Source organism: Chiloscyllium plagiosum, chromosome 2 (assembly GCF_004010195.1).
Source record: "Chiloscyllium plagiosum isolate BGI_BamShark_2017 chromosome 2, ASM401019v2, whole genome shotgun sequence".
NCBI lineage: Eukaryota > Metazoa > Chordata > Chondrichthyes > Orectolobiformes > Hemiscylliidae > Chiloscyllium > Chiloscyllium plagiosum.
In genome coordinates, this window is record NC_057711.1 from 62401586 (window position 1) to 62417723 (window position 16138).

At 39.9% G+C, this 16138-nt stretch overlaps 1 protein-coding gene across 2 annotated transcripts in view; it reads left to right on the forward strand.

The window, feature by feature from the left end:
- The window catches only part of mcc (MCC regulator of WNT signaling pathway), a 193863-nt gene that overhangs the window by 14082 nt on the left and 163643 nt on the right, over nt 1-16138 (forward strand). For both annotated transcript variants that reach the window (XM_043710801.1, XM_043710810.1), the window contains exon 3: nt 4763-4977. In XM_043710801.1, coding sequence (XP_043566736.1) covers nt 4763-4977 — 215 coding nt within the window. The remainder of the gene's footprint in view (nt 1-4762; nt 4978-16138) is intronic.

Here is a 16138-nt window from a genome sequence, read left to right on the forward strand (position 1 = left end):
TGTGCTCATAATGTAACACATGTATTGGGCCAAGCAGTGGAATGTGGTGTAAAATTATGTCCCAATACATGTGTGAATCTAACCGGAATGGAGGTGTTGCTTAGTCCCGTGTGAATCTTCTTATCTGTATGTAACCAGAATGGAATGTGTTTTTTAGCCTTGCTCTGCTGTTCACATGAATGTTTATATCTGGAAAAGAGTATATCAGCTGGAAAAGTCTCCAGTTCGGTGAGTCTGCTCCGGGGTTACGTTTAACCGCCGAGCGTGGGTTGTTGGCAACCGCTCTACGAGAACTGACGGCTCCCAGTTCCGGTAACATGTAGAGTGAGTATAAACCAGACCCGTTGTAAGTACGAGACCTGGTTGAGGCGACACTGCGGGGAATAAAATACTTATATTCTAGCAAACTCGTCTCTCAGTTCTTTTCTCCTGGTCTGTGTCAGACTACTCTCCTGCGAACCCGATCCTTGAGAATTTATAAAACAGAATTTTACAAGTTTGTTTCTCAATTTCCCTCTGACTATTAGGGGGTCTATAATACAATCGCAATAAGGCGATCGTCCTTTTCTTATTTTTCAGTTCTATCCAAATAAATTCCCTCTATGTATTTCAGCAATATCTTCTCCAAGTACAGCTGTAATGCTATCCCTTATCAAAAACGCCACTCCCCCTCCTCTCTCGCCTCCTTTTCTATCCTTCCTATACCATTTGTATCCTGGAACATTAAGCTTCCTGTCCCAGAGCCATGTTTCTGTAATGACTGATATCCCAGTCCCATGTTCCTAACTATGCTCTGAGTTCATCTGCCTTCCCTGCCTCTTGAATTGAAATAAATGGAGTTTCATTCATCAGTCCAACCTTGTTGTATGCTTTGTTCCTGCCTGCCCTGACTGTTTGAGTGGCTTCACACGGGCGCGCACACACCCTAATTCTTCTACCTTTTTTGGAGTTAACCCATCTACCTGACTATCTGCAACTTGTCTCCCTTCCTATAACTGCCATCAATCACACCCCCTAGCTCCTGTAAATTCCATATTGCCTCTGTCATTCCAACCAATCCATTCGATCTGACAGGATTCGCAACCAACAACATTTATTGCAGATATAATCCTCAGTAACCTGTAAACTCTCTCAAAACTCCCATGTCTGACAGAAGAGCATATCACTCTACTCAAGGCCATTTTGCTCCTCCTAATCTACAGATCCAGAAAATAGCACCGTCTTATTGCTTTACAAAACACTGCTCCAGGCTAATTTAATAGTTATGGCTTATATTTTAAAAAGTTAATCAAGCGGCAAATCCAAATAAAAACATGTAATCAAGAAAGAACCCACTGTACTCACTATTGTAGATTTATAGCAAGACTATACTTAAAACTATTCACTTATCCGTTGCTGTGCTGTGACCTCTCCCAAACAGTTTTCTCCAAGATCAGGAATGAATTTCGCTGTTTAAATTTTCCTAGACACACTCCGATGTCCAGCGATACATGAATTCAATTAGCAAAGGCAGTAACTGTGCAGATTCACTGCTGTGTCAGTTAGTAGTGTAGGTTTCTTTCTCTCTTCTCCCTTTTAGACCATGTGCTTGCTGCCTTTGTCTGTCTTTCTCCCTTTTAAAGATGCTGTTGTTTTGACTTTTTGTTTCTCCAAAGTTCCAAAACAATTGCAACAGCGTATAAAACAGTAATTGCTGCTCCTGGAATTTGATTAAATCACCTCCAACACCTAAAATACCTCAAAACAAAGCAGGTGTTACAGCTACATATTTTTCCTGTCCTCCATCTTGAATTATCCAAAATTGTTTGTGTCAGCAAATGCTGCCTTCTATATATATTTTTTATTGTCATTTTACACCATTAGGATAGATACAAACCACGTATGACGAATTAACTGATTTTTATGCAATTGACTAGCACAAATGTCAAATATTGAAAGGTTAATTTATATAAACAAGTTCTTTGGGTCTCAAACTAATTACAGACGAGGAAGGTCAGTTTAAGTGAGGAAGTTTATAGTTCAGTTGTAGAGTGGTTTCCCAGATGGTATGCCACAATGTGCAAGTTTCCATCCACGTAACAAATCACCTTGATTTGGAAATGTATTTTCAATGGATCAAAATCATGAAATGCCCACCCTTTTTGGCGTGTATTGTATACCTGCGTCGCAATAAATGCAGTGGTTCAGATATAATTTGTTCCCACCAACTTTTGACCCAACTCTGTTCTTGCTCAAGTGATGTCTGCTCTCTGGACCAGTTGATTATTCTTATTCTGGATTGACCAGTGTCATTTTCCATCGTCATCCTAAAATTTATGACACTGGGATCACTGTTCCGCATTGTTACTTGATCTACTTGGCCCACCTCATGCCCAGAAATCCTGTCTGTCAGTGTCTGCTTTCTTGTTGATTTTACAGATATTGCTGTCAAAAGTTTCCTGAATACAGTCTAAGAACACTTGCCCCTTAGATTACCGCTACCCTAGTTTATATACGTGGGCGTCCATCCTGTTGCCAAATTTGGCAATGACACCTTCTGCAACTTTTTCCACTGTTTTTGTATAGATTGTTACTACACTGGGTAACCCACCTGCTTAATTTAAACCAGCAATCTGTAAAAATGCGAGTGGCCAAGACCTATTTAAAGTAAAAATTAACAACTTTAATTATTCTCTGTTATACTTTAATAAATAATTAACAACTATTTACAGTTCCTTTCTCTTACCTATCTTTAACTTTCCCCTCTACAATACTAGTCCAATAAAACCCCTGATTTAAAATTTACAAAACAAAACTTTTTGTCTCAAAACCAGGCAGCTTTTGGTTCTTCTGTGTTCCAATCTTCTTTCTTGTTGGGGAGTCTGCTTCACAGGTTATTCATCGATTTAAAGGTACCTTTTAAGACAGCTATTTTTCAGGCAATCTTTACATGCTGGTGACTTGGCAGTTCTCCTCCCAACTGTTTAACTTTTCCCTGATCTAATACCCCCAAAGCATCGGATTGTGTCATTGGCTTTTAAGATTGTCAATGTGCTAAATTTAAACTTGATTGGAACTTGGTATTTTGTTTGGGATGTAATTTAAACTGATTGGCCTAATTTGAATCTGTTTTTGTCTCCAGGCAACCAGTTACCCGAGCTAGGCGAAAGTGAGGACTGCCGATGCTGGAGATCAGAGTCCAAGATTAGAGTGGTGCTGAAAAAGCACAGGAGGTCAGGCAGCATAAGAGGAGAAGGAAAATTGATGTTTTGGGCAAAAGCCTTCATCAGGAATGAGACTTCTGATGCTGCCTGATCTGCTGTGCTTTTCTAGCACCACTCTAATCAGTTACCCTCGCTACCCCAGTAGCTGGGCCATATGTTACATTGTATCTTATTGGGAACACTTAGTGCTGTCACTGCTAGCTTTTAACTCTCTCAAAGGTACGGTACACGAACATTTTCATAACAAGATCATTATCAAAATAATAGGTTGCGGTCCCACATTGCTGTCAATTCCGAACGTTTAAGGAGAAAAATCAATGAAATGCCTTTTGGAAGTTTAGATAGATAACATCGGTAGATACTCCATGAATCTGCCACAAAATAAATTGAAGTAATGAGTCGTAGATCTGACCTTAATTGTTGATCGAGGTTGCTTCTCTTCACCAGTAGAATTTAACTCTAAAGTGGAGGCCACTTTTGACACATTGTTGTATCCCTACTCTAGAAACCACATGCCTGGGTTCAAGTCCCCCCTGCTCCAGAGGTGTGTAATAAATGTCTGACCAGTTTGATTGGAAAATTTTGTAGATGTGCGCACTTGTCTTGCATTATATCTTATGGTCCTAATGAGTATCTTCTGCTGTGTACAATGTATCTGTTACCAATTTATCCCAATTTACTTTGCCTAGTTATGTCTTGTTTGAAGTCAGTCTGACTGAAATAAACATCAAATTTGTGGTTTTGGTCGTCATCTTTTCTGAATCAATCACGTTTTAGTCACTCCCATTATTTTCCCTTCTCAAAAAAGATTGTGTTTTGGTACACTTAATGAGTAATATTTTCAAATACTGTGGAGCATCAATAGGCAAAGATGATAGTATGTGAATGGCATGCTGAACATCAGTAGAGGAAGTTGAGATTGGACCATACAATAATGTGAGACCACAGCTATGTATTGTATCCCGTATATGTATCAAGACAAAAGGAGACATTTAAGTGTTAAAAGAGAGTGGCTACCTCCAGTGTCTAAAAGCTGCAAAATTGATCTTTAGTCTTGAATGATATTGAGAAATGACCGGCAGAGTTTGAAAGGAGGTATGTGTGAGGAGGATCTTAAGGCTGTCCAGTTTGTTAAGATGGTTAAATGCAAATGCTGGCATATACTCAACTTTCATTGACATTATGTGCACATATTTAATGGTCCAAAAGTCATGTTTTACTTATCAGTATCCACAGTATTTTGCTTTTATTAATTGTTTACTTGTCTTATTCATTAAACAGTATTCTCTTCGTCCTTATCATGAATCACATCAAATGTTCAGTGTAACTGTCAAATATTTAATAACCTTTGTTATTTCACTTCAGTCCTTAATTTGAGGAATCACTACTTTAAGAAATCCTTCTCATTTGAGCCGTGAATTAATACTTACTCTGTCCATGATAGCTTAGTCCTTAGTTCCTTTTTAAAAATTCAAATTTATGCTTATTTTAACAAATGTGTTGTTCCTGCACACACTTTTAATTTCAAAGTTAATAAAGTGCTTTTTTTTCTTTCCTAGGTGCCATGTCAGGGGCCAGGGAGAGCTGGGAGTATGATTCTGGAGCTCGAGACCTTCAGAGTCCTGAACTACATAATAGTCATCCAATGCTTCAGAAACTGTTAGAATGTGGAGCTGCTGGCCTGGATCAGCAAGTCGCTTTGCAGAAACTCTTGGCACAGGCTTCAAGCTTAAGCCATCCCATGAGTGGCAGTTACTTGGAGCTAGCTAACACAGTGAGTGCTGTACAATCATTAGTTGTATGTACCTTTCTTCTCTTGCCATCTTAAAAACAAATTCTTCAATATGTATGCATCTGATTTTGTTTTTATCCGTTCATGGGATGAGGGCATCGCTGGCCAGACCAGCATTTATTGCTTATCCCTAATTACCTAGAGGGCAGTTGAGTCTATCAACCTGTGTGTTCTGGAGTTGCATGTAAGCCAGACCAGTGTACTTCTGAAATATTTGCATGTCGTAAACCTGTTAATACGAAAGAGTCCAATTTTAAAAGTATTTTTTAAAGTTTCTGTGATTTGGTGAATTTGATGTTTGCTTGCTATCCTACAAGGCATAAATTCTAACAGTTAGACACATTATCCCAGGATATGCTATGTGTATGTTTTGGTGGTGGGAGTATGGTTGGCATGCCAGGTTATCACACATTCTTAGAGTATGTAATAACTATAATCCTTTTAGTTTTCTCCAGGACTTTGGTAGGTTTAATGTTGCAATGAGGAGAGTAAATTGATTTTGGAAATGCAAGGAAAAAGAAATGGAGTAAAAGCTCAGACCCACTGATTTGGATTAGGGAGATCTATAAGTAAAGGTTGAGAAATGGGTCATGATCTAATTAGAAGGCAAGTATTACTTTGTGCAGAGATGGTGAAGATTGCCAACTTTAATAAAAGTGGAAGTAAGATGTAGGGACTGAAGGTCCCAAATTGAAGTGAAGAGGGCAGTAGTATTTGAACAGAAGATAGGAGTTTCCTGGGTTAAATTAAAAGGATGCAGGAACAAACTGGAAATATTTGGGGAGGTTGGGGGATTTCTGCAAAGAGTTAGTTGATTAAGATGAAATATCTCTGAATTAGATTGGGATAAATTAATTTGAAAAACTGTTAAAAACCTTTAGAGATCATAATTGTCTTCTGAAAATCAAAATGTCTCTTTGTATTAAGATTTAAACTTTGCAGTGTTTAAAATGGACCAGATGCATTTTTAAAATCACAAATGAAAATATTACAGGGACAATGTTCCCACTATGGAAAAAGTTACATTATTTTTATGTACCCTTTCAGACTTGAATGTGCTGTTTATCATTCCAAATATGCATGGTACATCCAAACTTTGACAAGTCTTTATATAGTATTATGTATCATGCGCATAGCAGTGCTTTCTTTTTCCCAGGTATCAGTTTTATTTTGATACTCTTGGTCAGAACTTTGTAGTGTTTTAAGTTGACTTGTATGTTAAAGTTACGTTGTAAACCGAGAACACCTACTTTCGGGACACCACTCACGCCCTTCACAACCTCCAAGACTTGCATTTCCCCAATCCTCTACGCCTTATCTTCACCATGGATACCCAGTCTCTGTACACATCTATCCTCTACGACAAAGGCCTCCAAGCCTTATGTTTCTTCCTCTCACGCTGTCCCAACCAGTATCCTTCCATTGACACCTTCATCCGTCTGGCTGAACTGGTCCTCATCCTTAACAACTTCGCCTTCCAATCCTCCCACTTCTTCCAAACCAAAGGGGTAGGCATGTGCCCCAGCTATGTTGGGTACATGGAACAGTCCATTTTCCACAGCTACACCAGCACCATCTCCTGCTTTTCCTCTGCTTCATTGATGACTGTATTGATGCTACCTTGTGCTTCCATGAGGAAGTTGAACAGTTCATCAGCTTCACTAACACCTTTCATCCCTACCTCAAATTCACCTAGACATCTGAGACATCCATCACCATCTTCAGCAACTGGCTGACCACAGACATCTGCTACAGACTCACACACTCCCACAGCTACCTAGACTACAGCTCCTCCCACCCTGCCTCCTGTAAAACCGCCATCCCTTATTCTCAATTCCTCTGCCTCCACTGCATCTGTTCTCTGGATGACTAATTCAACTATTAAAAATCCCAATGGCCTCCTTCAAATACTGCAATTTCCCCTCCCACATAGTTGCCGATACCCTCCAGCACACCACCTGCACCCCCGCCATTGAAACCCACCTCTCTCAATGCAACAAGGACATAATCCCCTTAGTCTTCACCTTCGACTGCACCAACCTCTGTATACATCGCATCACATCATCCTCCTCCACTTCTGCCACCTATAAGCAGACCCCATCCCTATCAACGTTTCGGAGAGACCATTCCCTCCACGACTCCCTGGTCAAATCCATCTTCATCTACCTATTGCATTCTCAGCTACCTTCCCCTCAGCCCACAACCCCTCCCAATTATTCCCCCCCCCCCAGCATTATTGGCCTTCCTTTTTAAAACTAGTCCAATTCTCAGGCTTATTAATGTTTTCTTTCTGTCATGCCTCAATGGGTTTGCATGCTGGAAATCAGTCCCTCCTATTCATGGAGTCTTCACAAAAAGTAATGGTTTTAAGAATATGCATAGTACCCAATTTACTTGTCCTTTAGACTCCTGTTAAGAAAGCATGAACCAGGTTTCTGTACTTAAGAATTGCAATTACAAATAAATTCTAGCTGCAGGTAAACATATATGAACCATCAATGTATAACTTTTCTAATTAAACTTTAAGACTGTGCTTGTAAAAAATGAAGGGAAAACTAGAAAAGCAGTTCAATGGTCTCTGTTCACAGATGGTTCTTGGCCTTCCTCCTCTGCATGCTTTTAGTAGTTTGTTGGAGGCACAGGGTTGGTTCACACTTACTAATTAGTAAGTCAAAGACCTTCTATCAGTCATAGTTTGCAGCACCTGCAGAAGGATAAAGAAACTGGTTTTATTCAGCTTAGAGTAACTTTTACTGCAGAGAACCAAAGAGACCTGAGCTAGTAGAGATCTGAAGGGTTCTCCCACTCTTTTTCACAGCCCAAGCTGTTCATCTACAAGAGAATCAATTACCTACTTGTTGGTAGGCAACAAAGCTTTCGTCATTGATAACTGGTTGGTAGTCCACACACCAGTTAGCTACTTGTTGCGGGCTGAATCTCCGTTTGTACACATTCTTGACTCTAATTTTTCTGCAGTTTTTCCTCCTCCTTCCTGTTTGAACCAGCTGCTATGTAAGCAGTGCCTAGCAGTGTCGGGTTACTTGCTTGAAAAAAACATGCGGTAAGTCTTCAGCAATCCTTGGTTTTAAAACCGTTCTTTTTTTCATCTCAGTCCACAGTCAAAATACATAAAAGTAAGACAGTCTTTATGTTTAGTATTGTATTACAGGTTCGTTTAATTTTGAAACTAGCCCAATTTGCTGAGTAAGCACAACAGATCTTGCTCAGTGTGCTTTTGTTTTCAGTGAAAGTAATTTGTTCAGCATTTTTAAGTGCTTTTAGAAATGTTTCCTACTGTTTTTGCTGTTGTAAATTGATCCTTTTCTTCCTATTAGTCATCTAATTGTCCACCTGTAGCAAGGCTACAGAGCGTTCATATGATCTGTTGCTGATTGGATCACTTAATTCTGCTGCTACCAGATTATTTCTCCTGTCAGCATGCATGTAGTCCTGTGCTGCAACTTCAACAGAGAAGCACCTTATTTGTAGATAATGAGGTGTTGCTCTTGGCATGTCCTTCTACACTCCTAATTGAACTAGGATTAGTCTCTGGCGAGAACTGACTGGTAGAGTGAGATATGCTGGGTTACAATATTGTACAATATGGTGAATTACAATCCTGCATCTGATTTCCCATAGAACTCATGGATGCCTAGTTTTGAGCTATTAGATCTCTTGTAAATCTTTTACGCTTAGCATGGTAGCTGTGCCTCGCATGATGGATAAACTTGTGAAGACTGGACGTTTCAAGGTCTTTATGGTAGTAATTCTTACCAAAGTTGAGTTGCACAAATGCATCCCCATGGTTTTGGCAGATTTTGGCTATTTGTTGTATTCTGTGTCTTGTATGATGATGGGTGGTCCGCCTGGCTTTTATTGTTTTCAAATTTTTTTGTTAGAACTGAGAGAATTGTTTAGCTGTTTGAGTTCATCACAGTTGCTATAGTTCTGAAGTCACACAGGCAGTTTATGACAATCCAGTAATTTAGTCTTTTTACTCCAGGTTTTATTTAATTAATTTACTTTTAAATTCTGGCTTGTTCTAGTGGAATTCAAACTCTTGTCTAGATTAGTGTGTCCAGGTCTCTGAGTAACCACACTAATCCACTTTCGTTACCATTATTCTACATTAGGTTAATGGTGTAAGTTTCTAAACGCATTTGTTTTATATGTTCTGGCTTTAATAAGTTTAAGATGTGTGGTTTATTTTGATGACTTTTTAGAAAGATCAGTTGAATATATATGGAACACAAATCTTGCTTGTGGCTCTAATCTCAATGATGTTTTGCTTGAGTCATTTTCCAACCATTGTTAACTAGTGCTATTTTTGTGCATGTAAAATGTTGAAAATTAGTCTTTAATAGAATAATACACATGGAGGCTATTGGGCCTATTATGTCTGCATTGACTCACCAATGAGCAGCTCAGAGTGCCATTTTCCTGCTTTCTCCTCGTAATGCTTCATGTTATAGGACCAGATATCCTAACCTAATCTAGTCCCTTTCGCCAGCACCCGGCCCATATCCCTCCAAACCTTTCCTAAACATATACCCATCCAAATGCCTTTTGAATGTTGCAATTGTACCAGCCTCCACCACTTCCTCTGGGAGCTCATTCCATACACGTACCACCTTCTGTGTGAACAAGTTGCCTCATAGGCCCCTTTTATATCTTTCCCCTCTCGCCCTAAACCTATGCCTTCTAGCTCTGGACTCCCCCACCCCAGGGAAAAGATTTTGTTTCTTTACCCTATCTATGCCCCTCATGATTTTATAAACCTCTATAAGGTCACCCCTCAGCCTCTGATGCTCCAGGGAAAACAGCCCCAGGCAATTCAGCCTCTTCTATAGCTCAAATCCTCTAATCCTGGCAACATCCTTGTAAATCTTTTCTGAATCTTTTCAAGTTTCACAACATCCTTCCAATAGGAAGGAGACTAGAATAGCACGCAATATTCCAAAAGCGGATGAACCAATGTCCTGTACAGCTGCAACATGATATCCTAACTCCGTTACTCACTGCTCTGATCAATAAAGCAAAGCATACCAAATGCCGCCTTCACTATCCTATCTGTGACTCTACTTCACCTGCACTCCAATGTCTCTTTGATCAGCATACTCCTCAGGACTTTACCATTTAAGTGTATAAGTCCTGCTCTGATTTGCTTTTCCAAAGTGCAACACCTCATATTTATCTAAATTAAACTCCATCTGTCACTCCTCAGCCCACTGGCCCATCTGATCAAGATCCCGTTGTAATCTGAGGTAACCGTCTTCGCTCTCCATGACACCACCAATTTTGGTGTCAGCTGCAAACTTACTAACTATACCTTCTATGTTCACATTCAAATCATTTATATAAATGACAAAAAGCAGTGGACCCAACACTATTCCTTGTGGTACACCACTGGTCACAGACCTCCAGTCTGAAAAACAACTCTCCACCACCATCCTCTGTCTTCTACCTTTCAGCCAGTTCTGTATTCAATGGCTAGTTCTCCCTATATTCCTTGAGATCTAACCTTGCTAACCAGTGTCGCATGAGGAACCTTGTTGAATGTCTTATTGAAGTCCATGTAGATCTTTATTACTTCTTTACAAAATCTCAATCAAGTTTGTGAGACATGACCTCCCAGGCACAAAGCTGTGCTAACTATCCCAAATATGTCCTTGCCTTTCCAAATACGTATAAATCCTGTCCCTCAGGATTCCCTGCAATAATTTGCCCACCATCAATGTCAGGATTACCGGTTTACAGTTCCCTGGCTTTTCCTTATCACTTTTCTTAAATAGTTGTTCCCTTTTCAGGAAGCTAACAACTCTCTCTTTTTGCTGCCTCCACAATACACACTTCATTGTGCACAGTGCACTTGAGATTCTGTGCACTCGTTTCATGAAAGTTTTTGCTCTGCTCATTTTTGCTTCTTTTGACTAGTTACATTAAATCTGTGACCCCCTTGCTCTTGATCCTCTGAGAGGATCTGTTTTCTACCTGTTACTCTGAACTATTCAAAATCATGAAGGGTCTGCACAGTTCAATTTGCTCCCCACCCTGATCCTCCAAGGAAAACATTTCAAACTTTTACAATCTACCTTCATAACTGAAATTGCTCAACCCTGGAAGCATTATCTCCAATGTCCTCGCATTCTTCTTTAGTGTGGTGCCTAGACCTGCTTTAAGTTAAATGTGTGTGGTTTATGGGGAGCCTGCAGATGTACTGTGCTTGTCAAATGCCTTTTGGAAATCTAAAGTTCCACATAAAAGCTCCTTGTGTAAAGTAGGAGTTCATGGTATGGCTGAAACATATGATCATAGAAGATGGGAAGTGTTCAGCGGTCATTAGTGGGATTGATAACTACAATGAGTGGTTCCTCTTATGAGGGAGATTGGGCAGGCTGGGCTTATTTTCCTAATGGGTTCAGAAGAACAATAAGTGATTTGATTGAAGTATGAAAGATTCTGACAAGGTTGTGGAAATGTTTACTCTTGTGGGTGAGTCCAGAACTTGGGGCATTGTTCAAAAATTAGCAACTGCGCCTCTTTTCATGAGTTGAATTCTTGTGACGGTTGAGGGACTTTTGAAAACTCTGCTTCAGAAGGCAGTGGAAGTATGGTCATTGTGTATTTTTTAAAATGGAATGACCTACTTCTCCTAATTCATCTGCTTGCTGCCATCTTGACCCACTGCATTCTAACAGAAGTGTGTACAGCCACAGAGCTATTGGAAAGGAAATCCAAGATTTTGAACCAGTGACAATGAAAGAGCAGAACTTGTAGTTCTAAGTTGGAGTGATGTGTGAAATGGAGGGAAACTTGTAGGTGGTTGGTCTTCTCAGGCATCTACTGGTTTTCTATTTTCAGGTGGTTTGGAACATCTAATGAACAGTGCATCCTGTGGATGGCACTCACTGCTGCCGCTCCTTGGTGGAGATGGAAAGAGTGCATGTATAACTGCTAAATTGAGTACTAACCAAGCTGTCTGCTTTAATCTGAATGTTATGTAATTTCTTGTGTTGGTGGAGCTGCCCTTCCATGAGAGTAGGGAGTATTCCATCATATTCTTGACCTGTACCTCGTAGACGGTGCAGGCTTTGAGGAGTTGAGGTGAGCTAGTTGCTACACAATTTGACTTACTCTTCTAGCCGCATTGTTTATATAGCTGGTCCAGTTCAGATTCTGGTCAGTAATAATCCCCAAGATGTTGGTGGGGATTCTGCTTTATTATCCTGTCATCTTTAATGCTGAGGGCTCTCTGTATTTGTCATGCCTTAAGAGTTCTTACTACTAGAAAAGGTACAGTCTGAACATTTCTGTGTTGAGCTCATCTGCTTGTTACCTTCCCACTGCCTATCTAATACTGTTGTCTTATCAATGTTAAAACCTTCACCTGTCTGAAATTCCCCTTTCTTTCACCATATCTTGAGTACCACCATCTATCTTGGTAAAGATAGATGTGAGGCATTTATTTAATAATGCAGCCATGCCACCTGCTTTGGAGTATATTTTCACTTTTATAGTCCCTCATCGATCTACTGTTTACCAACCCTTTACAGTTTTTATGTCTACAGGAGAACTTTGGGAACTTCATATGCTACCTACCAGTATCTCTTTATAATCCCTCTTTGCCCCTCTTCTTTTTCACCAGTCCTCTGAACCTTCTACATTCAACCTAGTTCTCCATTGTATTTTCTATATAATGGCTGCTATAAGCATACTTTTTCAACTTACATCATTTTTCAGTTGTCATCCTAGGGGATTCCGCGTTTACTTTCACTGTGTCTAAATCATATCTTCTTTGGTAACCTATTGTATGCTTACCCATTTTCCTGCCAATCTTTGCCTTCTAATTTATTTGATCCAAGGTGATGCATTGAAGTTAGTTTTCCCTAATTTCATTATTTTTACTCTGGATCAATTTTAATTCTGGATCAATTTTAATTCCTTTTCATAATAAGTAAACTTTATGAACAGTATCTCTGAAATGTTCTCCCACTGAGACTTGCTCAACCTGGTCCACCTCACTCCCAAGAGCTTTGGTGCTTCCTTTCTTGTTAGACTGGGAAAATATTGCTGCAGGCTATTCTCATAAGCGGACTCAAACTTTTGACCCTTACGCTAGCCCTATCCCAGTTTGTATTCAGATCATTAAAGTGCAGCATATTAACTACTCTTTAATTTTTATACATTTTGTATAATTTCCTTACCTGTTGGTTTACATTTTTCCCATTAGTTCTTAGCTGATGGGGATAACGGGTCTTCACTGGGATAGCAAGGAGTAACTAGTGTGCCACAGGGTTCAGTTCTCAGGCACTGGTTATTTACAATCCAAGTTAACGACTTGCAAATTTGACTGTAGTTAAAATTTGAATGACACTGAAATAGGTGGGAAATTAAGTTACAATAAAGAAATAATAAATTTGCAAATGGGTATAGGTGAGGTGAAGGGGTCAAAATTTGGCAGATGAAGTTTAATGTGGATAAGTAAGAGGTTATCCATTTTAGTTCAAAGAATCGATAGATAGCTTATTATCTAAATGGAGAGAAACTTCAGTGTGCTTCAGAGGGATCTGGATGTTCTTGTCCATGAATTGCAGAAAGTTAGTATGCAGGTACCAAAGCAAATGGAATCTTGGCATTATTGGAAAAGGAATAGAATATGTAAGTAGGCAAGTGTTGTTGCAACTGCAAAAGACATTAGTGATACTGCACTTGGAGTATACAGTGTTGGCCCCTCACTTGAGGAAGGAGGAGGTTGCATTGGAGGTACCTCAAAGGAGGTTCAGTCGATTGATCACAGAATTGAACTTGGTCTTATGAAGAGAGATTGAGCAGTTTAGAAGCATGAGGAGATTTAATTGAGCTATACAAAATGCTCAGGGATTGACAAAGTGGATGCAGTGAGGGTATTTCCTTTTGTAGGATGAGAGATAGCAGTTGACAGGAAAATGGAGTTAACACTAAGTTGGGGGATCAGTGATGTTCGTATTGAATGGCAGAGCAGGCTGGAGCTGAATTGCTCATTTCTGCTTTTAGTTCATATGATTAACCATACTGGACAATGTATTGTGCCCAATTTATTCCTTTGCTTGACCCAAATGTCCCTCTTGGGCATCCTTCTCCAGCATTGCAGTGCTCTCCTAATACTGCCAAGCCATTCTCTTTTCGGTCCTTTGCCATTTCTCTTGAACACGTTGTATCCAGGATTTTTAAAAAAAATTGGATGTGGGTGTTGCTGGTTAGGCTATTTGCCTCAAGGGCAGTTAAGAATGGATCATTATGTAGACCAGGTTCTTTCAATAAAGGACATTACTAAACCGTATTTCTTTTTTGTTTTTGACAGTTTATAGTTATCATTAAATTCTTAATTTCAGTGAAATGTTAACTTCCATCATCTGCCATGGAGGGGATTTGAATTCTGGTCCCCAGACATCACCTAGGTCTCTGGGTTATTGGGTCTTGATGTTGCTGGGCCATCACTTCTCCTATTTAATCATTTCCTTGAACATGATTTCCATTGTAGCTGTGGCATCATATTCCCTCATGGTCATCTTACTTACCACACTCCATGCATTCATGGTTGAGTGAGTAAGCAAATGCATGGCAGATGAAGTGTAGTGTGGTTAAGTGTGAGATTACTACTTTGGTAGCACAAACATGAAGGTGGATTATTATTTGAATTGTTAGATTTAGAAATGGGGAGGTACAACAAGGATAGCAAACAAGACATGTGTCTTGTACACCAGTCGTTGAAAGTGAGCATGCAGGTGCAGTTGGTTGTGAAGAAGCCAAATGCTATGTTGACCTCCATAGTGAGATGATCTTTGCACAGGAGCAGAGATGCCTTGCTGCAGTTATGCAAGGCGTGGCTGAGACCACAGCCTGGAGTACTGTGCGCAGTCTTGGTCTCCCTATCTGAGAGATGATCTGGCTATGGAGGGAGCGCAGCAAAGGTTTACCAGAGTGATTCCTGAGATGGCAAAACTGGTATATGAAGAGAGACTGGCTGTGTTAGGACTAGAAGAATTATGGGGAATCTCATGGAACCTATAAAATTACATACAAACATATGAACAAAGATCAAGAATAGGCCACTAGGCCTTTCTAGCCTGTTCCACTATTCAATAAGGTCATAGATGATCTGATTTTCTTACATTCTTGCATATTCTGAGTAATCTTTCATCCCCATGGTAATTAAGATCAGAAAAAGAAGTCAAAACAATGGAAATTTGCTTGGAGGGTCACCAAACGCTTGGCTGAGGTGTTGGGGCAAGAGGGTCTTTAAAGACAAGCACGGGACGGGAAGGAGAAGTTCAGAGGCTTGGAAAATATGCTACTTCGATGGCAACCAATGGTGGTACAGAAGAGGGGGGGTTGCACAGTTAGATTAATGGAGAGTTTAATGAAAGGATTCTGGAAAAAATTACAGATGAGAAGGACAAGATTCATGAAGGGATTTAAACAGAAGGATGGGAGCTTGTAATTGGGGCACTGTTTGCCAATACAAATGAGCAAACTCAAGGTAATATTGTTTTCTTCCTTCATTTATGGGATGTGTGCATGGATGGCAAAGCCAGTATTTATTGTTTATCCCTGATTCATCTTGAGAAGATGAGCTGCCTTCCTGAAATGCTCTATCTTGTGTTGAAGCGATGCTTGCATTGTTGTTAGGTGAGGAGTCTCATGATGTTAACCCCATGAAGAAGAAACAGTGATTATATTTGTAAGTGAGAAGGATGTGTGATTGGAGCGGAACTCTCAGATATCATTTGCCTGCCATCCTTCTTCTTTGAGATTGCAGGTTTGTCAGGTGTTGTCTGGCTCTTCTTTAACAAGTTATAGACGACTCCGACCAGAATGTGATGAATGAATTTGCCCGGGTATCCCACAATACTGAAGCGGTCAAATCAATATGAACACAACCTGTATCAATACAAAACAGTTCCAACTTTATTAGGAACAAAGTTACAATAATCTTTAACATTAAACTAATTTTTAATACAATTTGGGCCTTTAACATATTAATACTTGCTGAGTCTCTTGTGGATGTACACTCTTGTGCGCTCTCTGGGTCTGCGAAGCTGTTTTTCTTTCTGGATGGTCAGCTGGTGTCTGCCTCTTGTGATGTTCTCTTTAGAAGGCCTCA